This window comes from Octopus sinensis, linkage group LG8, assembly GCF_006345805.1.
Source record: "Octopus sinensis linkage group LG8, ASM634580v1, whole genome shotgun sequence".
In the NCBI taxonomy this organism is placed as follows: domain Eukaryota; kingdom Metazoa; phylum Mollusca; class Cephalopoda; order Octopoda; family Octopodidae; genus Octopus; species Octopus sinensis.
Window position 1 is genome coordinate 81,499,243 of NC_043004.1, and position 24,859 is coordinate 81,524,101.

A 24,859-nucleotide genomic window follows, 5' to 3' on the forward strand; every position below is an offset into this window, starting at 1 on the left:
CGACACTACGTTCTGAGTTCAAATTCTGCCTAGGTCAAATGTTATCTTTCATCCTTGCTGGGTCGATGAATTAAGTACCAGTCAAGTACTGGGGTCGATGTGATCAACTTACCCCTTGCCCCAAAATTTCAGGCCCTGTGCCTTTAGTAGAAAGGATTATTATTATTATTATTATTATTATTATTATTATCATCAATATTATTATTATTATTATTATTATCATTATCATTATTATTATTATTATTATTATTATTATTATTATTATTATTATCATTATTATTGCTGTTGCAATCTAACTAATAACTGACGTCAATTCCATTTCATAGTTGACTGATTAATAACTAGAGAAAATTTAATTAGGCTCATTTTTCACTACTTTAATTAAAATTTGTAAAAAAACTTTAGCTGTTCATTAGTGTTGTACACAACTAATCACATTTTGATCCTAATTTAGGTCTCCTGGAAGAAATGAAAAAAGGAAAGGATGAACGAGGTAAGGCATCTTATTCTTCTTAATCCTTTTTGCCCCTTGTGGAGCATAGGGTCTCAACAGTTGTTTTCCACTTTTTGCGTTCTTGGCTGCTTCCCATATGTTAAAAAAATATATACAGACTAGCAAACATACATACATATACACATACAACATTGTGCGCTCAAGGACTAATATTTTGCATTTGCGGCTCCGTTGGTGGCTGAGCCTTGCTCTTGACAAGCATACATGACTGCTAAAATTGCAAACCAAGCTTTCCCCATTCACTACACCAGCAGTGCGCTTTCGAGCAACACGCTTAAGTTCTTCATGTAGAATAGATGCTCTCTCTCTCAAAAGTGTTGACCCCCCTCCTTAACCTGCTTCCTCCATCTGTGGAAATGACAGCCATTGCTCTCCCAGTCAGTCTCCTGAATATCACATACATACACATATCTATTTATCCATCTATCTACCAACCTATCTATCTGTCTGTATATCTATCTGTCTATCTGTCTATCTATCTATCCGTCTATCTATCTATCTATCTATCTATCTATCTATCTATCTATCTATCTATCTATCTACCTATCTACCTATCTATCTATCTATCTATCTATCTATCCATCTACTGCCATATAAATATGCAGATAGATAGACAGTGAGTGAAAGACAGACAGAGACAGATTATATTTACACATACATGCACACATACATGCATACACACACACACACACACACACACACACACCACACACACATACACACTGAGAGAGAGAAAGGAGACATCTCTACATATATACTTATATAACTATTTAACACCATAATCAACGCAATTTTAAAATTAGAATATAATAAATTCATTGAATATAATGAATATATTATTGGGTCTTAATTATCTCTAATTATAATTAAAGCTATATGAAGCCTCATTCCCAAAACGTCTTCAATATCTTGCAGAAGTGCATCTTCTAAAAGAAGGTTACCCAGCATATACCAGTTCCTGTGGATGGCTTGGATACCCAAATGACAAGATTCGTCAGGTAAAGCTGGGGTAGATTCATTCTTCTAATTGGGTTTCATGCAGTGGATTCTGGCCATGATGGTGGTGGTTGTAGCGGCGGTGGCAGTGGTGGTGGTGGTGGCGGCTAGGATAATGATGATGATGATGATGAGGATGATGATGATGATGACGATGACAATGGTCAGGAATATGACGATGTTGATGATGTTGACGACGATGATTATGATGATGATGATGATGATGATGATGGTCATAGTGAGGAAGAGGAGGAGGCGGAGGAGTACCAGGATGATGAAGATGATGATGATGATGACAACGACAATGACAATGATGATGATGATCAGGATGATGATGATGGTGGTGATGGTGAGGTGGAGGAGGTGGAGGAGGATGGTAGTGATGGCAATTATGTTGAGGGTAAGGATGATGATGATGATGGTGGTGATGGTGATGGTGAGGTGGAGGAGGTGGAGGAGGATGGTAGTGATGACAGTTATGTCTGTTTTGGTAGCAAATTTTTTATGTGATTCATGGAACTTAAACTCAATTTGTTCTCAATTTCCTTTTCAAAAACAAACAGTCATTCTTCATTTGAAGAAGAGCAATTAATTATCTCAGCTGATTAGAAACTTTATTTTTTTTTTTACCTAATTAAACAAGGACTGTGTAATTAAAATATATTTAAATATTTATCATTTCAGCTTTGTAAAGAGGCTCTTGCTGAAGGATTTACAAAGTACGTTAAGACTATTTTCAATTTCTTCATGATTCAGATATTAAAATTTCCCTCCTTCACACACACACTCACACACACACACACACACACACACTCTCTCTCTCTCTCTCTCTCTCTCTCTATTTATCTATCTGTCTATCTATCTATTTATCTCTCTTTCTATTTCTCTATCTATCTATCTATCTATCTATCTATCTATCTATCTATCTATCTATCTATCTATCTATTTATCTCTCTTTCTATTTCTCTATCTATCTATCTATCTATCTATCTATCTATCTATCTATCTCTCTATCTCTCTCTCTCTCTCTCTCTATCTCTATCTATCTATCTATAGCTAGCTCTCTCTCTCTCTCTCTCTCTCTCTATATATATATATATATATATATATAGATCTATAGCTAGCTATATATATATATCTTTCTCTCTCTCTCTCACTATCTATTTATCTATCTATCTATCTATCTATCTATCTATCTATCTATCTATCTATCTATCTGTCTGTCTATCTATCTATCTATCTATCTATCTATCTATCTATCTATCTATCTATCTATCTATCTCTCTCTCTCTCTCTCTATCTATCTATCTATCTATCTATCTATCTATCTATTTCTCCCCCCCCTCACTTTATGCTAGGAGATGAGTGGTAAAAGTATGAAAGAAGGAACCAGGGCAGAACAGATTTTATTCTGCAGAGCTGTAGTTCTCAAGCATTATTTCTTTTTTTATCAACGGACTCCTTTTATCCCTATTTTACTCTCTGGGACCTAATCCTACTGTATTTTTATAATTAAATGTTATTAGGAAATGGATAAAAAAAATTGAAATATTTTGTGTATTGTAGAAATATATGTAATTTATTGAACATAAATTTTAACAAAAAAATCTTATATGGACCCCGCAAGGGCCATCTACACCCCCGACCCCCGCCACTGCTGGTGGCGGTGGCGGCGGTGGTGATGATGATGGTAGCGGTGGTGGTGGTAGTGGCGGTGGTGGCGGTAGTGGCGGCGGTGGTGGTGGTGGTGGTGGTGGTGTTGGTGGTGGTGATGGAGGCGACGGCGGCAGCAGCGGTGGTGGTAGTACTGCTGGTGGTGGTGGCGGCGGCGGCGGCGGTAGCGGCGGCGGCGGTGGTGGTGGTGGTGGTGGTGGTGATGATGATGATGATGGTAGCAATTTGTGGTGGTGGTGATGGTGCTGCTGCTGTTGGTGCTGGTGGTGATGATGATGATGATGATAATGATAATGAGCAGTAATATATATTGATTTCAAATTTTTGGCACAAGGCCAGCCATTCCAGAGAAGGAGTTAAGTTGATTACATTGACCCCACCCGCCTGAAAGGATGTAAAGCAAAGCCAACCCTGGTGACATTTGAACTCAGAACACAAAGCTTGAAGAAAAACCACAAAGCACTTTTCCTAGCATGGTAACCAGTCTACCAGCTCACCGACTTCAGTGCTAATATATATTCTTTTCTACGCTAGGCACAAGGCCTGAAATTTTGCGGGAGGGGGCCAGTCGCAACTGGTACTTAATTAACCAACCCTGAAAGGATAAAAAGCAATGTCGACCTCGGTGGAATTTGAACTCAGAATGTAAAAACAGATGAAATGCCACTAAGCATTTCGTCTGGCATGCTAACAATTCTGCCAGCTCCCTGCTCTTGTAGGAAACATAATATTGGTTTCAAATTTTGGCACAAGATGAGCAATTTCGGGAGAGGGTTTACACAATTACATTGGACCCAATGTTCGGTTGGTACTTGATTTATCGACCCTGAAAGGATGAAAGGCAATGTCGACCTCAGTGGTATTTGAACTCAGAACGTAAAGACAGACAAAATACCACTAAGCATTCCACCTGGAGTAATTATTTCTACTTTAGGAACAAGGCCTTGAAAATTATGGGGGAAGAGAGCTAGTCGATAATATCAACCCCAGTGTGTAACTGGTACTTATTTCATTGACCCCTGAAAGGATGAAAGGCAATGTTGACCCCGGCAGAATTTGAACTCAGAATGTAAATACAGATGAAATACCTATTTCTTTACTACCTACAAGGGGCTAAACACAGAGGGGACAAACAAGGACAGACAAACGGATTAAGTTGATTACATCGACTCCAGTGTTTAACTGGTACTTAATTTATCGACCCCGAAAGGATGAAAGGCAAAGTCGACCTCGGCGGAATTTGAAATCACAACGTAATGGCAGATGAAATACTGCTAAGCATTTTGCCCAGGACGCTAACGTTTCTGACAGCTCGCCACCTTAGCGCTAATATATATTAACATATAAATATTATATGTGTATGTATGTATGTATATATGTGTGTGTGTGTTTGCATAAAGACATAGGTACCTATATGTGGATGAGTATTTATCCCCCTTGCCCATTCCGCCCCATAAAATAACTCAGCACCTCAAAACCTTCTCCCAATATTTCTGACAGATTTAAAGCCAAGGTCGGATCTAACTTGGAAGATGACAAAAGAAGATGTCAGATTCTCCGTGAAGAAATTGGATTTAAAAACATTTTGGTTTGTATTTATTTTAATAATTATTGTTGTTCTTGTTGTTATTTTCGATTAAGCATCGCAAACGGTACAGTTGGTAGGGAGTTAGACTACGAACCAGAGGGGCCAGGGTTCACAACCTCTCACTGACACAGCATCATTGTGATGTTACCATGGTATGTCTCTTTTATCCTTACATTGCTTCAGTCGTCAGACTGTGGCCATGCTGGAGCAGGGCCTTGAAGAATTTTTAGTTGAAGGAGTTGACCCCAGTACTTATTTTTTTTAAAGACTTGTGCTAATTCTATCAGTCTCTTTTGTCAGACTGCTAAGTAATAGGGACATAACCACACCAACACCAGCTGTCGACTGATGGTGGAGGACAAACACAGACACAACATCATCATCATCATCATTTTTTAACGTTCTATTTAACCTATTTCTTCTATCAAATCACTCCCTAAATATGTGTGTGTGTGTGTGTTCTTTGTATCCGTGTTTATCCATCCACCCACCCCCACCTGTTGACAACCAGTGCTGGTGTGTTTACATCCCTGTAACTTAACGGTTCGGCAAAAAGAACTGATAGAAAAAGTACAAGGCCTTAAAAAAAAATAAGTACCGTGGTCGATTAATTTGCCTAAAAAATTCTTTGAGGCAGTGCTCCAGCATGGCCACAACCTAACAAATGAAACAAGCAAAAGATAATCAATGCATATAAGAATAAAATGTTTAATTTCATTTATTATTTCAATATCTTTTCATTTGTGTTTCTATTAATACAGTGAAACCTCGCAGTACGAGTTTAATTTGTTCCATGACCGAGCTCGTCTTATGACTTTTTCTCATTTTACAAATCAATTTTCCCACATTGAAATTAATTAAAATATAATTAATCCGTTCCAGCCACTCAAAGCCACTCAAAAATAATTTTTTATGGGTTTTAACACAGAAAAGGCATAGTTACAAGTAAAATGACAATTATAAAAAAGAGAATGCAAAAGAAATACGTAAATTGGTTTTATTAAATGAATTACCTTAAAGATGGGATGATATAATAATAATAATAATAATAATAATTGTGTACAGTGCTCAGGTGCACTACAACTCATCTAAAGTGTATATATAATCAGGTGTAGTTTCGGCGGATTTCGGAAAGCATGAGGGCCTTAAAAGATGCAGTGTCATGGCAGTCAACAACTGACGCAGGCAGTTTATTATTCCATGCTTCAGCAACTCTGAGCGTGAAAAAATGTTTCCGAAAGTCATGGGAGCTGTATTGTTTTCTGACTTTGTAGGCATGTCCACGTGTGTTAGACACATGGAGATCAAAAAGGTGTTCAGTGTTGTTGTTGGTGAGGTGGTTGATAACTTTTGGGGTGTTTACCAAGTCCGTCGCCAAACGCCGGAGCTTCAGTGAATCCATGCCCAGGGAAACAAGGCGCTCAGAATATGGTAGGTGTCTGATGGAGGGTATGCGTTTGGTTGCACGTCTCTGGACAGATTCCAGGAGGTCAATGTTCTGTGCAAGATAGGGGTTCCAAACTGATGATGCGAATTCCAAGTGTGGTCGTACCATAGCTGTATACAGTTTTAAATAGATGGCTGGAGAGCGGCTAACAAAAGACCTGCTGAGTGATGCCAAGACACCCTCGGCCTTCCTGACAATCTTAGAGATATGCTTTGACCAACGCAAATCACTGCTGACAGTGATGCCTAGGTCACGCTCGCAAGAGGATTTCTTGATATCAGTGTTGTGGAGGGAGTATGTGAACGCAGGGTTTTTTCTCCCAAAATGCATGGTGGTACACTTGTCCACAGCCAGTTTCAGTTGCCAGTCTGTGATCATTGCTGCATTGTGTCTAGGTCTGATTGCAGGAAAGAGTTGTAGACATCAGGATCTGTCCTCTTGATTTCAAGGTACAGCTTGATGTCGTCTGCATATTTCAATACTGTGGCATTCTTTAAATTGGCATCTATGTCGTTAATGTATGCCACAAACAAGAGGGGACCAAGGACAGATCCCTGTGGTACACCCGATGACATCTCATATGGTGTAGAGTGCTGTCCTAGAACTGTGACACCTCCTTTCGGCTGAGGATGAAGGATTTCAACCAGTTAAAAAGGTCATCCCCCACACCATTGCAGAGAGTTTCACCATAAGCCTTTTGTGTGGCACAGAGTTGAAAGCCTTAGCAAAGTCAAGGTAGACAACATCCACCCATGAGCCACTGTCAGTAATCTGAGTAATGTCCTCAAGGAACTCGACAAGCTGGTCACTGCAGCTGGAGTTAGGGACAAATCCATATTGTGAGGGTCGGATGAGACTGTGAGAGCTCCAGAAGTTCCAGAGTGTTTCTCTGACACACGATTCCATCAGTTTTGCAATACAGCTAGTGAGACTGACTGGGCGATAGTTGACAGGTGATGTGCGGTCGCCCTTTTTGAACAGAGGAATGACACTGGCAGTTTTCCACTGCTCCGGAGTAGCACCATTGTTGAGACAGTACTGGAAGAAAATAGAAAGCTGGTGTAAAAGGAAGTGCCTGCCACGTGAGAAGAAGCAGGTATGTAACTCCATCGAGACCAGGGAGGCATAGTTGCGCTTATTTTGAAGGTGACGTCGCAGCATTGCAGGTGTAAATTCCATAGTTGTTATGGAGTTGCTGTTAGTGATGGTGAAGATGGTACATTTTGACTTTCAACAGTGAATATGTTTGCATAGCACTCGGCAATGAGTTCTGCGCATTCCTTGGGGTCGTCAGTGATCTGGTTTGTGTGAGGGTTGTGAAGAGGGCCCACTGGAGAGTGAGGTCTCTGCTTTGAGTGCACATATTTCCAGAAACCTTGCTGTCAGGATTGGCTGCTATGCACTGTTCAAATTCAAGCACTGCTTTTTTTGTCACTTGCTTGAGATGGTTGGAGGATTTATTCCGCTTCTTCCTGTTGGTGTCTGATTTATGCAACCTGTATTCCCGTTCAGCAGTCCGACGTTCCTCCTGGCAAGTCGGACCGCTGAAGTTTCCCAAATTGCCTTTTGGGGCGGTTCTTCTTTTTTGTTTACGTGGCACTGATGCTGCACATGCTGCCCATATTGAGTCCAGGATACTCTGGAGTATAGTATTCACATCTCCAGAGTTGTAGAATTCACGCCAGTTTGGGTGCTGTAGTTCAGTGTGGTACAGGTTCCAATCTGCTCTCTTCCAATCGAAGGAAGCAGATTGGAGATGGTTCAGGTTTTGTTGCCCGCAAGAGCCAGATTGGCGATGATCATAGCATGATCAGAGTCACCTAGAGGTTCCTCCGTAGTGCAATTGATAACCGCTTCAGGAGTTGTGGTGAAGAGCAGGTCCAAGGTGTTGTCGCCTCTTGTTGGAGAGGTGACTACTTGTGACCAGTTTGAGTCCAGCACAAGCTCAACAAAATCGTTTGCACTCTGTGGCCAATGGAAGGTCTCCCAATCGATCTCAGGATGATTGAAATCGCCTGCAATAAACACATAAGTGGCTGTTTTCCTGGCAGCAGCTCGGAGGACATTGCAAAGCTGTGTGTCCCGATGGTAACTTGGGGGACGATATAACAACGCCAAGCAGGAGTGTTGACATGGTCATACGCACGTCACAGAAAAAAACTTCTTCTTGTGATTCGTTCAAATCGGCACAAGGAATTACCAAAAATTTGAACGAACGTAGACCATCACACCACCACCACGGCGGTTAGTGCGGTCCTTACGGAGAGAGGTTGTACCCCGTAATGTTGAAAACCCCATCACAGAGTAAGGAATGCGCCCATGTTTCCGTGACAGTGATGAAGTCAGGGTCAACACTTCTGACGTAGGCGTTGAACAAATGTATTTTGTTGCAAAACTGCGAGCATTTAAGGACAACAATTTGTACCCTGCTCGCAGTTTATGATGTGGTGTGTAGAGGATGGCAGGTTGTTCTGGCTTAGTTTCCCTGAGTTGCTGTAGTCTTTTTAGTTATTGTGGGTAGAGAGCACTCAGACCAGCTGGTATCTCTCTTCCACGTTTCAGCAGTCTTGACAAATCTCCAGATTTGTCCATCTTCCCGAAGACTGAAGCTTTCCTGTAGAGCTGAGTTCCTATTCAGGGAAGCCACTACACGTAGCTTCGGACGTACATCGGACGGTAAGCCTGGGCGTGTTCGGAAGGTGGTCCGATTTTCCCGCCCAGCTTTAACTGAGGCCAGATGGTAAGAGGTTGCCTCAGTGGGGTCCGTAAAAGACAACTTGATGAGCCTAGGTTTTGGGCCAGGTCGTCCAAGGTGATAATCTGAGTCAGTAAATACATTTTAATTAATATTCCTACTCTATTGATAAAGGTATGAGTGCTTATATTTTCTTACGGATTCTTAGATATGTGGGCTCGTACTGTGGATTTATGCTCATACTTCAAGACAAAAATTCACACGAGTCTTAGCTTGTACAGCGAGGTTCTACTGTACTAATTTCCGTGTTTAGATGGTTGATGCCAATCAAAAATGGGAAGTACAAGAAGCAATTGATTGGATGAAAGAATTGGCCGAATACAAACCTCTGTGGATTGAGGAACCAACAAGTCCTGATGATATTGCTGGACATGCTCTGATTGGTCAAGTAAGTTTATATAACAAATTCTTACACATAACTAAATACTATCATTCTTTTGTATCCTTCTGATTGGTAAACTAAGTTACTAGTAATTATATAATTAGCAGAACCATTGGCACACCTGACAAAATTTTTATCAGCATTTTACTCAACTTTATGTTGATCATCATCATCATCAATGTCGTCGTCGTTTAACATCCACCTTCCATGCTGGCATGGGTGGGACGGTTTCACAAGAGCCGGCCGGGCAGAAGCTTGCACCAGGCTTCTGTGACTGTTTTGGCAGGATTTTTACAGCTTAGGTAGGGAGGCACCGAGAGGAGTCTCAGGGAGTAGAGTCCCTGCCTTCCTGAGCTAGTTTACCACCATATTTCTTAAAAATCATGGTAGGGGCTTTGGTCTTGGGACCACTCATGTCTAGAAACTGAGGTTGGGAATAAGCAAGGGCATGCTCCCTGTAGAAAATCCAGCTCCAAAAAAGCCTCATGATAGCAAAGGAGAATGGACACCAGCCAGCCCAAAGGTTGGGGTCGGCTGTACCTGCCTACTTTGGTTGCTATGGCATTGTGGTAGATCCAGCCACCCCATTGAACAGGAACAAAGCCCAGATTTAAAACACTGGATGATGATGATGATACCTTTCCTAACACCAAACATTCAGCAGAGTGGTCTTATATGCCGGTGGCATGTAAAAAGCACCATTCAAGGATGGTCAATGTCAATGACCCTGACTGGCTCCCTTGCCAGTAGCATGTAAAAGCGCCATCCAACTCAGTGTCAGTGCCACCTGACTGGCACCTCTGTTGGTGGCATGTAAAAAGCACTTACTACACTCTCGGAGTGGTTGGCATTAAGAAGGGCATCCAGATAAGATTGGAGACTGGTGCAGCTATCTGGTTTGCCAGTCCTCAGTCAAACCATCCAACTCATGCCAGCATGGTAAACGGACGTTAAACGATGATGATGATGATGATGTCCTAACAATTCTGCCAGCTTCCACCTTAAAGGAAACTATTATAGTAATCTTATACCCACAACTACAAACACTGCTTTGTGTACTTGTAAAAAACATGTATAATAGTCAACATCATTATTGTCGTCGTCATCGGCGTTTAACATTCGTTTTCTATGCTGGCATGGGTTGGCTGGTTTGACTACAAGCTGGCAAGCCAAGAGACTGCACCAGGCTCCAATCTGTTCTGACAAAATTTCTACAGCTGGATGTCCTTCCTAATGCAACCACTCTAAGAGTGTAGTGGGTACATTTTACGTACTGCTGGCATTTTTGTTGAAATTTTATCTATAATAATAAAATATTAGAATTAATTTTGACTTGTTCCCTTGACAACAGATATGAGAAATTTTAGGCATAATACCTTTCTCAATAAAGTCACTTTAAATTTTCACCAATACATATTTAATGATATTGCACATTACTATAACATACAATATGTATGTATCGGAGAAATGTTGTTTTAGAAGGAAATTAAAATGTATAGAATAAACCACAGTGAAAAAGGAAAATTAAGATAATGTAGAGTAATCCATTTTATAACATGAAGGTAGTGTATAATATGGATAAAAATTATATTGGAGATTTAAAAAAAACTCACTTACCAATATGCAAGTTTTTTAATATGAAGAATGTAAAGGTGAGGTATAGTTGCATGGAAACTTAATAATGGTGATAATCTGAGTCAGTAAATACATTTTAATTAATATTCCTACTCTATTGATAAAGGTATGAGTGCTTATATTTTCTTACGGATTCTTAGATAACCTATGATATATAATATATATTTATGTAACATATATAATATATATGTAACAGATTGTTATGGTAACTACTCTTCCATAGTAATTCATTTGCCAAAATAATGTAATTATTCTTCTTTTGTTATTTTTTTAATTGCCAGAATCTCAGACCACTGAAGATTGGAATAGCCACTGGAGAACAATGTCAGAATCGAATCATGTTCAAACAATTCTTACAAGGAAAAGCCATGGATTTCTGTCAAATAGACAGTTGTCGTCTTGGAGGAGTAAATGAAAACCTTGCAGTCATTTTAATGGCAGCAAAGTTCAAAGGTAAGAATTCTTAGAATAAACGAGTCTTTGAATTTGGTTTACAAGGTTTGTGATATGAACTCTTGAGTTGAAATAGATTTTGTGGCATCTTGGGAGGGTCATTATGCCAAATATAAATATACACACACACACAGTTTCACTTCTTTATTATTCATAAATTGGCTGGCTTTTTAACCAAGTAGCTAATCAATTGCTTGATTGATCATTTACTTACTTACTTATGACGGCGTTTGTTCAGAGTGGGTTGAGCCGGATTCTTCTCTCATAGAAGAAGTTTCGTGGGAATATTGAATTCACAAGCAGTCCCCGACATCCCGCATGCATATCCCGAGTGACAGAACGACCTGTTTGCCGTGGAATCTCCACAGATGCAGGGACAGAACGACCTTGAAGCCACCTGTTGCCAATCAGACGCCTTTTGGAATTTTCACCAGAGCCCCATTGGCCAGGCTGCGGCCCTAATACCGCTCAGTGCCAGACCAATCCGCCTTGGGTGGCCCTACCAGGAACCGAAGTTCCCGACAGCATAGCTCTGACACTGCCTGTTTACACCACCCTACTGCTTTGAGGAGGGGTTGGACTTTAGGATAGATTGATCATTTGATTAATCAATCAATCGTTTGTGTTTGCCAAAGTCCTTTTGTTGACATTCATGACCTCTTCAGTGACATACCTTCTCTACTCCAGGTCATCTTCAGGCAACAACTTAAAATTATTTCACAAAATTTTGTTTCATCAGGAGAAAGAGTCACTGTCCATGGTCCTCACATAAGATTGAGACAGTCATTTTTAAGTTGGCATCTGTAAGAATGAATTATATATTTTGTTCACTCACAGAAACCCCTAGAAAAATATTCCAGCTCTCTTACCTTCTATGTATTTTTCTCTCTCGTTGTACAGTTCCTGTATGTCCGCATGCTGGTGGTGTTGGTCTGTGTGAGTTGGTCCAACATCTTTCAATGTTTGATTACGTTTGTGTCTCGGGAAAACTCAGGTAATCTGCTTCTCTCTGTTTAGTTCCATTTCTGCAATACAAAATAAGAATATCTATAACTACACACATGCACACACACACACACTGTGTATTTCATTACATGATATCATATGATATCATATAACATTATATAATTGCTATGAGAGTATTACTGCTCTCTATGTTTACCAACTTAAGTGATTTGTCATCCATCACCAAAATGCTATGGAAACAGTTGCAAACCAAGGAATAAACATGATACCAACATTTCTACTCTCTGCTTGTTATATTATTGTGTGTGTGTGTATGTATGTGCGCACGCATATGTACGTGTGTGCGTGTGTGCGCGTGCGTGCGTGCATGCGTGTATGTGTGTGTGTGTGTGAGAAAAATAATATATATCAAAATCACAATCAGAAATGGAAATTGAAGTTGTGGCCAATGCCAGTGCCACCTGCCTGGCTCCTGTGCTGGTGGCATGTAAAAAGCACCTACTACACTCTTGGAGTGGTTGGCATTAGGAAGAACATCCAGCTGTAGAAATCTTGCCAGATCAGATTGGTGCCTGGTGCGACCTCCTTGGAAAGCGGACTTTAAACGATGGTGATGATGATGATGATGATATATGGTATATATATTAATTATTTGGGCTTATACACTTCATTATTTAGGAACTTATTTTCTATAAAAAAATATTAGGTTGTCATGAAAGCTCTTGCAGAATTTTAAATTTTGGTTTTATATGATGTGTTTTCAAATTAATTTTCATTAAATTATTTTGTCTTTATACATCATTTTAAAGCCTGTTTTTCGCTCTATCTAATCGTGTTACTCTTTTTCTTTTTGAATAATTAAGCCATTTTTTCCGGAACGTTGAATACAACATGGACAAAATGCAAATTCGCACAATTTTTTTATTCCAGTTCAAGCTAGGCCATAAAGCTGCTGAAACAGCTCGTAATATCAACGATGCATTTGGCCCAGGAACCACTTGCCCAAGGTGTCACACTGTGGGACTGAACCTGGAACCATGTAGTTGGGAAGCAAGTTTCTTACCACACAGCCATTCCTGCACTTGTAGCCATGCCTATTTGATTTCATAAACTAAACTCACCCTCTCATACAAATCGGTAATTTTGTGCAAATATGAAAAATTTACATTTTACACTCAGAAGTTTCTACACATATTTGTTTCATTTTGTGTAAATTGTAATTGCAAAAAAAAAACAAACAAAAAAAAAACAGTGATATACAAATATTGATTTCAAATTTTGGCACAGGGCTAGCAATTTTAGGGGAGGGGCTAAGTTAATTACATCGACCCCCAGTGCTCAACTGGTACTTATTTTATCAACTCTAAAAGAATGAAAGGCAAAGTTGTCCTAGGTGGAATTTGAACTCAGAACGTAAAGACAGCCAAAATATTGCCAAGCATTTTGCCTAACAATTCAGGCCAGCTCGTTGACTTTAGTGACAAGACAAATATTCAGAAAATAACCATCAGGAAAAACAAAATCAGATCTTAATCAAATACTATTTCTACTTATTTCAGTGTTGTAGAATACGCAAGTCATTTACATGAACATTTCTTGAATCCTGTTCAAGTAAAGAATGGTTTCTACCAAGTTCCATTAGTAAGTTTGAAGAATTTGCTTTCATATGTCATACCCACACACACACATTCATATATAAAGTACAACAGACTACCTCCTCTCCCCTACCTGCCCCCCAACTCATGTATTCTTGATGGACCCTCAACCATACCCAGTTTTTTTACAGTTGTCACCTACTCTTCCCTCTTCCCAACTGCCCATGCTTATCATCCCTTGACACATAATATTCACCCTCTCTCCCATTTGTTATTTCTAACCATCTCTCATTCTCTGTTCTCCTGTCTGCTGTTTCTTCAACTCACCCCATATCTTCAGCATTCACTCTTATTCCTCACCATCGCAGCTTTTATCTCTTTCCAGTTCCACCCAAGCCACTTACACCCTCTCATCTATAATGTAAGTAGCTGTGTAGTTACTCTGCAGCAAGAAACCTATTCTGTTCTGGCCCCTTCTTTCACAGTTTAATCTTTTTGCCCCATAGCATAAATCCACCTCTCTCTTTACTGCAGCCCACTCAGCCAAAGAGGACCTTTGTTTTGTAGGCTGTATGGTGACCCCACAAGTGCTGGTGCCACAAAGAAAATACAAACAAGAGCAACCAGTACATTCTGTAAAGTGTTTGGCAGAAGTCATGCCAAAGTAGAAATTGGTACATGATGCAGACCTTGTATCCATCAGATCTCGTGAAACCATCCAACCCATGCCAAAATGAAATGTGGATGTTCAATGATGATAATCATCATCATCATTATCATCATTACCACTATCATCGCCGTCTTTTTATTTAATCTAATGTCCCCCTTATAGTAACAGTACTGTACAGTAAACTGTATTTGCCAACACAAAGTGGAAGTCGTACCAGAAAGGGGACAGTAGACTCCCTTGCTTATAGTATACGCACTCAGATCATGTGTTGGTAGCCAGCTGGAAAAGATGTTTTTCTGGGGCTAAAAAGTAGTAACATTGTCCTACATAGGATTGCCGCTTTGTGTTGGTAAATATTGGGTTGTCCAGAAAGTTCATGCCGATTTTTAAAGGAAAGGAAAAGGTCAATAAATACTTGCCATTACATTTTTAATCAACCAAATATGAACCATTTTGTTGCACAATGCGTTTCCATCTTTCCTTTAACTTGAAAATACCCTCTTCCCACAATTGAGGTGGTTTCATGGCAAAGAATTCATCAAGGTATCTTTTTACGTCATTCAAGGAATTGAAATTTTTACCATTAAGACTATTCTGCAGAGACCTGAATAAGTGGAAATCCAAAGGAGCAATATCTGGTGAATATGAAGGGTGGGGTAACACATCCCAGCCGAGCTGCAGCAATTTTTGTCTGGTTCCCAAAGCTTCAAGTGCCAAAAATGAACTTTCTTATCTTCCATTTTAAAGGGTTACAGAATTAACACAGGTTACAGGAACATAAACCTTCCATGAAAAGATAGCTTAAACTGTGCTCTAAATGGAGGTGTAATCAAATCCTATTTTATGGACTCAACCATGTTCTAAAATAAGTTGGAAGGTAAGCTACTATAAATCGGCATGAACTTTCTGGACAACCCAATAGATTTTAATATTCATAATTAATTTTCTGAAATGGTAGATGTTTCAGTATTGTTGTTTTGTGACTTTCAGAAACCAGGATACAGTTCTGAGATGAAGGAATCTTCCCTGAAAGAATTTGAGTACCCCAATGGAAGTGAATGGAAAAAGCTATTTGTGGACGGCCTCTTTACCCCATGAAAGAATTCACTTGATATTAATTTATAAGTGGAAGAAGGAAATAACTAAATTGACTTTGATTCTTTTTTTTAATTGTTGTTTTAATTGCTGATCAATATTTTGAGAATGTTAATTATATATGATTTTGGAAGATAATTACCAAATAAATACCATAATGGCATCTTCTCAGATCTGCCAAAAACTGACCAATAATTCTAAGTTCCAATATCTTCGACAATTTTTTTCCTGATTCCTTTACCATATTAAATCATAGACCCCACCCTGAATTATATTCATTAAAACCCAGTTTTCTTATATTTTTGGTTAGATCCATATCAGCCGTTATCATGCACCCTTGCAATCAAAGATAGTCTATTAATAATAATTCCATTGTTCTATATTTAAGAGATAAGGAATTATGTACATTATTTACATCATTTACATTTGACGGATATTTGTCCTCATCTTGTTTGTTGATAACAAAACGTTTCTGCTGATATACTCTCCAGCCTTCATCAGGTGTCTTGGGAAAATTTCAAACCTCGGTTCTCATTCCTAAGATATTTTTTGATGTTATTACGATTATTATTATTATTATTATTATTATTATTATTATTATTATTATTATTATTATTATTAATTAGGTCACTGCCTGGAATCAAACTCGTAATCTTGGGGTTAGTAGCCTGCGCTCTTAACCACTATGCCATATGCCCCAAGATTCCGAGTTCGATTCCAGGCAGTGACCTGATTAATAATAATAATAATAATAATAATAATAATAATAATAATAATAACAACAACAACAACAACAACAACAACAACAACAACGAAAAATACCTTAGGAATGAGAACCCAGGTTCAAAATTTCCTCAAGACACCTGATGAAGGCTGGAGGGTATATCAGCTGAAACACTGTTAACAACAAACAAGATGGGGACAAATATCCGTCAAATGTAAATAATATAATAATTCCATTTTCTGACATCCAATATCTCAAATTGTTGATTTTTTTTTATCTTTTTACTGTATCAAGTCTCAGAGACCACTCTGAAGCTCACTTCCAAACCATGTGGTAACTTGGGCAAGTGCATCAAGTAGAACAAAGTCTTGTGACAAGATTCTATATGTGTATATAGATGTGTGTGTGCGTATACATGTATGTGTGTACATGTGTGTGTGTGTGTACACCCTTGTTTTGACCTCATGTCATGATGGTTATTGAGCATCACCATCATACGAGAAATGCTGTTCATTTCCTGTCTTCCATGAAGAAATATTAGCTTGCTTGGAATCAGGTGAGTGTTGGTGGCAGGAAAGGCATCCAGCCACAGAAAATCTGCCTCAACAAATCCCATCTGACCCATGCAAACACAGAAAAGTGGACATTCAACAACGATAATAATAATCATCATCATCATCATCATTATTTAACATCCGCTTTCTACAGCTGAGTTTTCTACAGCTGGATGCCTTTCTTAACACCAACCATTATAAGAGTGTAGTGGGTGCTTTTTATGTGCCACCGGCACGGGGGCCAGTCAGGCAATACTGGCAATGACCTCGCTTGAATCTTTTTACACATGCCACCGACACAGGTGCCAGTAAGACGATGTTGGTTATGATCATGCTCGAATGGTGCCCTTTTACGTGCCACTGGCACGGAAGCCGGTTGGCTGCTCTGGCAACGATCATGCTCGGTATCCTACTAGCATAGGCAATGCTGGTAACGATCACGCTCGAATGGTGCCCCTTTTACATGCCACTGACACAGAAGCCAGTTGGCTGTTCTGGCAATGATCACACTCGGATGGTGCTCTTGGCACCCTACCAGCACGGGCACAAGTGCCAGTAAGGCAACGCTGGTAACGATCACACTCGAATTGTGCCTTTTATGTGCCGATGATAACAATGTCTTCTTCATACAGAAGGACCTCCAGTTAAGGATCATTCAAAGAATCCTACAGATCGAGGACATCCTTAACAACCAGAAGCAAGAGTCCTCATCTAGCTATTGTTCTCTCATTCACAAGCAACCTATAAATGCTTGCTGAGAGCAGAACCATATGCTCCAGCCCCTGTCATCCCCCTTTTAATAAATACTAGCACTATGACCTGGAAACGCCGGGTCATAGTGCTAGTGCATGCATATACAGCTGCGTGCGTGCGCACATACACGCGAGTACTGTCCAAATCTCCAACCAATCACATACAGCTAGCTGGCATTCAATTGGCGTACCAAGTTTCAGGCATTTTGATTGGGTTTTGGATAGAAAATTTACAAAAAAGTCACTTCTATTGATTTTTTAATGGCTTTGTGGGGTGACTGGGGAAATGTAAAGATGTGCACGACCATCCTTGGATGGTTTTGAATGACCATAGAAAGTGCGAGCCCTCTAACTGAAAAATTGTGGATTTGTATAAAGGACGGACACACAGACAGACATTTTGCCGTTTATATATAGAGAGAGATGCTGAAGAAGAGCACCTCCTGCTGTGCCCTCACCTTCCTTTACAAGTGGGCCTTGGAAATGTTGATGAGGGTTTGACCAAAGAAAGGAAGAAAGTGTTTGTTTTCAGCCCATTCGCTTTCACCCATCTCCATAAACTCTTCCACTCTTTCCACTGAGCAAAGGAAAACTGCCTGCCCTTCCTTGGTTAATGAAGGTGGGCTGAGTGATCTTCCTGATAGACTCAGTCGATAATTGGGTCCATCCTACATATGATAACCGTTTTTCAACAGGACTCCACAGTCAATAATCCTCAAACATTGAATGAGTAGATGCTGCAGGGTTTCTTCACATCCAGGTCCAGCAGATGGGCCTTTCCTTGATTGAAATTTTGGGGAAGGGGAAAGTCAGTAACATCAACGACTGGTACTTAATTTATTGACCCCGAAAGGATGAAAGGCGAAGCCAACCTTGGAGGAATTTTAATTCAGAATGTAAAGACAGACAAAATACTGCTAAGCATTTTGTCCAGCATTTTAATGATTATTAGAATGTAAAGGTAGTACCACTTGCCATTGACATGTTGGGCACCATAAGCAAAATTTTGCAAAATTTAAGGAGCATTTTGGTTGTGATATAAACTTGTCTATTATGAAGAGGGCCAGTTTATTAAGGACAGCAAGAATCTTAAGAAAGGTGCTGGATACCTAAGGTCTTATGATGTGACTTGCTTTCCAGCAGAATGGACAGGCATAACACCTAAGACCAAGAGATAAAAACAAATAATAATAATAATAATAATAATAATAATAATAATAATAATAATAATACGTAATCTCAAGTTTTAAAAACAAACATAATTTTCGTATGGTTTTTTAGGCATTCACTAGTACAACACTAAGTACAAAACCAAATATATGGTACCCTAGGCATAACACCAGCACAAACTTCCAACTTGTTGTCTCTTGATGTCTCTGGGTGAGACTTGGAGCCACCTTGTGCAAATGTAAAGCAAAAGTCAAACATAGAATAATAATAATAAATAATAATAATAATAATAATAATAATAATAAGCTATGCCAACATTATGGAATAACAATAGAAAAAAGATGGTATAGGCACACACCAGAAAAGGTCACAGAAAACGAGAAAGCAACCATACTCTGGGATATGCCGATACACACAGATAGAGAAATTAAGGCCAACAGACCAGATATAGTTGTCAGAGATCATGAAGAAAAAAATGCTTTCTAATTGATGTATCAATACCGGCAGATGACAACGTGTCTCTAAAAGAAATGGAGAAACTCTCAAAATACAAAGACCTGGAAATAGAGGTAACTAGAATGTGGAACCTGAAAACAGAAACAATTCCTATCATAGTAGGTGCATTAGGCATGATAAAAAAATATTCAGACAAATACATAACAAAACACCAGGACTTACAAACACATATAACATACAGAAAATTGCACTACTAGGCACTGCACACATCCTACGCAGAACACTTTCCATACAATAACCATCAGAGCATCACAACAAATCACAGCACATACCCAAGGCACACAGAGCTGCGCTCGGTAGTGAAGTGAAAGCACGCTATAAAAATAAAACTACTGAATAATAATAATAATAATAATAATAGAAAGAAGAAAGGCCTCAGTATGGCCTGGATCGACTACAAAAAGGCGTTTGATAGCATCCCCCACACATGGATCCTCGAAACACTAGCCATTAACAAAGTAGCACCAACAATCATAAAATTCATAGAGCACTCTATGAATAGATGGCAAACAGTCCTACACCTCCAAACAAAAGAGGGACTCATGAAAACCAAAGACATCCCCATTAGAAGAGGAATATTCCAGGGAGACACGCTCTCTCCACTCCTTTTCTGCTTGGCACTGTCACCTCTATCTGATATGCTAAATAGAACTGGATGCGGATATAAATGTTACGGCAAAACGATCAGCCACCTTTTATATATGGATGACCTAAAACTATACGCTGCAAATGACAAACAGCTGGAAACACTATTAAAGACAGTTCATGGATTTACCAAAGAATAGATATGAAATTTGGATTAGAAAAATGCACCAAGTAACCATGAAAAGAGGAAAACTAGTTAAGAGTAACAACATAACACTAGATAAAACCAATGAAATAAAAGAATTAGACCAAAGCCAAACTTACAAATACTTAGGAATCCATGAACTAGATAAGACACAACACACACAATGAAAGAGAAAATAAAAAAAGAATATTATAGACGAGTTAGATCAATACTAAAAACAGAGCTCAATGCTAAAAACAAGATATAGGTATCAACACTTTAGCTGTCCCAGTTATAAGTTACAGCTACAATATCCTTAACTGGACACAAAATGAACTGTCCAAAATAGATAGGAAAACAAGAAAAATACTGACAGGATCTAGGATGCATCACCCAAAATCTGACATAGAAAGACTATATATACAACGTATAGAAGGTGGTAGAGGCCTTATACAGCTGGAAAACTACTATAAAATAACCACCATAGGACTGCAAAAATACCTACTTCAGAAGGAGGGAAAACTGATCCAGATAGCAGCAAAACATGAGCAAAACAAAAAACTGTTCTCAGTATTTAAGGAAGCTGACAAATACAAACAAGAATCATACCACCTAATAAACACAAAGAAGAAGAAGAAGATGATGAAGAAACAACAAAAGCTATAAAACAAATGAAATCCAAACTAAAATAGAACAGCAACGAGCCATGATAAAACGATGGCAAGAAAAGCCCCTTCATGGTAAATACTGCACTAAACTAAACGCAAAAGAAATAGACAAAGAAAAATCCCAGCAATGGTTGAGAAGCTCAGGACTCAAAGCAGAAACAGAGGGATTTTTAATTGCAGCACAAGACCAAAGCCTCCCCACCAGAAATTACCAAAAACATGTAATGAAAAGAAATATTACAAGTAACTGCAGAATATGTGGAGATGGACAAGAAACAATAAATCATATTATCTCTAGCTGCCCAGTCCTGGCTAAGAAGGAATATATTCACAGACATGACAGAGTTGGAACCTACATACATTGGAAGCTATGCCAACATTATGGAATAACAACAGAAAAAAGATGGTATAGGCACACACCAGAAAAGGTCACAGAAAACGAGAAAGCAACCATACTCTGGGATATGCCGATACACACAGATAGAGAAATAAGGCCAACAGACCAGATATAGTTGTCAGAGATCATGAAGAAAAAAATGCTTTCTAATTGATGTATCAATACCGGCAGATGACAACGTGTCTCTAAAAGAAATGGAGAAACTCTCAAAATACAAAGACCTGGAATAGAGGTAACTAGAATGTGGAACCTGAAAACAGAAACAATTCCTATCATAGTAGGTGCATTAGGCATGATAAAAAAATATTCAGACAAATACATAACAAAAACACCAGGACTTACAAACACATATAACATACAGAAAATTGCACTACTAGGCACTGCACACATCCTACGCAGAACACTTTCCATACAATAACCATCAGAGCATCACAACAAATCACAGCACATACCCAAGGCACACAGAGCTGCGCTCGGTAGTGAAGTGAAAGCACGCTATAAAAATAAAACTACTGAATAATAATAATAATAATAATAATGATAATAATAATAATAATAATAATAATAATAATAATAATAATAATAATAATAATAATGATAATAATAATGATGATGATGATGATGATGATTTCAAATTTTTGCCACAAGGGCAGCTTGGGGAGAGGGGATTAAGTTGATTACATTGACCCAAGTGCGTAACTGGTACTTATTGTAACAACCCTGAAAGGATGAAAGGCAAAATCAACCTTGGCGGAATTTGAACTTAGGACGTAGTGATGGGCAAAATACTGCTAAACATTTCGCCTGGCGTGCTAACAATTCTGCCAGCTCACTGCCTTAATAATAATAATGATGATAATAATAATAATAATAATAATAATAATAATAATAATAATAATAATCCTTTCTAGGATAGGCACAAGACCTGAAATTGAGGGAGGGAGATAGTAGATTACATAAACCCCGGTACTTGAATGGTACTTTTTTCGTCAACCCTGAAAGGGTGAAAAGCAAAATCGACCTAAGCAAAATTTGAACTCAGAATGTGAAGATGGCTGAAACGCCGCTAAGCACTTTGTTCCACATGCTTGCCACCTTAACAATTATAGAAATATTGACAAATAAAGATAAAGAAGTGAAAGAAAACCAGTGGGTATGTTTATTATTGGCATGATGACCCTCCCAGTATGCAACAAAATATAGAAATACATTTTTGATGAATGTTTTTTACAGTTTTAATATGTTTTAGTTTTGTTAATAAACAACACCCTTCTCTCTATCTCCCTCTCCCTCTCTCTCTCCCTCTCTCTCTATCTCCCTCTCTCTCTCTATCTCCCTCTCTCTCTATCTCCCTCTCTTTCTCTTTACAAGCTAAACACAGTCAAGTTAAACTATGGTACATGTGAATACAGGTAGTGATACTAGAAATATTGACAAATAAAGATAAAGAAGTGAAAGAAAACCAATGGGTATGTTTATTATTGGCGTGATGACCCTCCCAGTGCGCAACAAACTATAGAAATACATTTTTGATGAATGTTTTTATAGTTTTAATTTGTTTTAGTCTTGTTAATAAACAACACTCTTCTCTCTATCTCCCTATCTATCTCTCTCTCTCTCTTGCTCTTTCTCTTTACAAGCTAAACACTGTTAAGTTAAACTATGGTACATGTGAATACAGGTGATGACACTATAAAGAAAACCTAAAGAAGAGACATATATGTGTAAACATAGACTTCTCAATAGCTGTTTCCTTACATTAAACATTATTCGAGCATGATTGTTACCAACATCGCTTCACTGGCACCCGTGTCGGTGGCTCGTGTAAAAAGATTTGAGCGAGGTCATTGCCAGTGCCGCCTGACTGGCCCCGTGCAGGTGGCACGTAAAAAGCACCCACTACATTCTCGGAGTGGTTGGCGTTAGGAAGGGCATCCAGCTGTAGAACTCTGCAAGATCAAGACTGGAGTCTGGTGCAGCCTTCTGGTTGCCAGCCCTCAGTCAAAACCGTCTAACCCATGCTAGCATGGAGAACGGACGTTAAATGATGATGATGATGATGATGATGATGATGATGATGATGTAAATATATGGACATAGAGACATGGCAAGATAACAGGAAGGTACATATAGCCCTAGCTTCTGTTGTAGGTTGGTAAAACATGTTGGAAAGCTAACAACAACTCTAGAAACAGCTCATCTTTTAACAAAGCCCCTGGTGATCTCCTCCAAATGGAAAAATATCAATGGCCTTCAACTTCAATAATTAACCAATCACAGCTAAGATCTTGCCACCTTTTTTTTGTTATTGATGTTATTAATACTGTAACACATGACAAAGGATGAAAATTAACCTTTGGGTTATAAATGATAATGATATGCAAGATAATTATTTTCGTTTGTAAAATTATCTTTATAAAAATAGAAGCACAATTTAGGTCACACACTGAATATTAGAGAATAAATTTGACAAGAAGACCGTTCGAGACATCGTTGTCTTAGTTTATATGAAGGCAAAATGGAAGCAACAATCACTGGATATTCTTTACACGATGTTAGGTTCCCCACTTCTCTTGGAATGCATGGTTCCGATGCAATGGTAAGTGTTTTATTTGGTATTCCACCACGAAAATATTTCATAGTCTTCCGTTAAAATGTTATTTTGATAGAAATATCTTTTTAAACAGTCTCCTTAATTTGATATTCATTGAAAAGCTTCTGTTGTTCTGGAATTCAACAAGGAATCACTGAAATAACCAATATTATTTCTATATTTGAAAAAAAGAATTCTTTTGATCTCAGAATATAAAGGTGAATGAAATACTGGTCAGTTTTGCCCACTGTGCTAACGTCTTTGCCAGCTCACTACCTTAATAATAATAATTTTTTCTTATTTCTTTATTGCCCACAAGAGGCTAAACATAGAGGGGACAAACAAGGACAGACAAGGGATTAAGTCGATTACATCGACCCCAGTGTGTAACTGGTACTTAATTTATTGACCCCAAAAGGATGAAAGGCAAAGTTGACTCAGAATGTGCATGTTTTGTAATATGGAGCATTAAACAGTGAAACAAATCGACCCCAGGATTTATTCTTTGTAAGCCTAGTGCTTATTTTATTGGTCACTTTTTGCCAAACCGCTAAGTTTCAGAGACATAAACACACCGACTGTGGATCTCTTCAGTTTCAAAAACAGATTTTTTTAATTATTTTTTTTTTAACTAAACAGTTTGAGACTTCACATACTGGTGTAACTTCTCATGCTGAGTACTTTCAACATTTTTGACAAAATTTCGTATTTTAGAAGTTATTTTGTGTTAAAGTTGTTATATTTGGGTAACTTTAACCAATCAATGTCAATCAATGACGGAGAGATAAACATGCGTGCACACACACACACACACACACACACACACACATCTATATATATATATATATGACAGGCTTCTTTCAGTTTCTGTCTACCAAATCCACTTACAAGACTTTGGTCAGCCCGAGGCTATAGTAGAAGACACTTGTTCATGGTGTCATGTAGT

The 24,859-nt window shown here is 38.6% G+C and overlaps 2 protein-coding genes across 2 annotated transcripts in view; both read left to right on the forward strand.

Annotated features, from left to right (window-relative positions):
- The window catches only part of LOC115215014 (mitochondrial enolase superfamily member 1-like), a 32,676-nt gene extending 16,651 nt beyond the window's left edge, over nt 1-16,025 (forward strand). Inside the window, exons 8-16 of the mRNA XM_029784130.2 lie at nt 455-493; nt 1,430-1,512; nt 2,195-2,229; nt 4,685-4,772; nt 9,228-9,362; nt 11,273-11,444; nt 12,345-12,438; nt 13,970-14,051; nt 15,666-16,025. Coding sequence (XP_029639990.1) covers nt 455-493; nt 1,430-1,512; nt 2,195-2,229; nt 4,685-4,772; nt 9,228-9,362; nt 11,273-11,444; nt 12,345-12,438; nt 13,970-14,051; nt 15,666-15,773 — 836 coding nt within the window. The 3' untranslated portion in view covers nt 15,774-16,025. The remainder of the gene's footprint in view (nt 1-454; nt 494-1,429; nt 1,513-2,194; nt 2,230-4,684; nt 4,773-9,227; nt 9,363-11,272; nt 11,445-12,344; nt 12,439-13,969; nt 14,052-15,665) is intronic.
- Nucleotides 16,026-23,708: 7,683 nt separating this feature from the next.
- Nucleotides 23,709-24,859, forward strand: part of LOC115215085 (mitochondrial enolase superfamily member 1-like) — a 36,526-nt gene continuing 35,375 nt past the window's right edge. Inside the window, exon 1 of the mRNA XM_029784245.2 lies at nt 23,709-23,919. Coding sequence (XP_029640105.2) covers nt 23,839-23,919 — 81 coding nt within the window. The 5' untranslated portion in view covers nt 23,709-23,838. The remainder of the gene's footprint in view (nt 23,920-24,859) is intronic.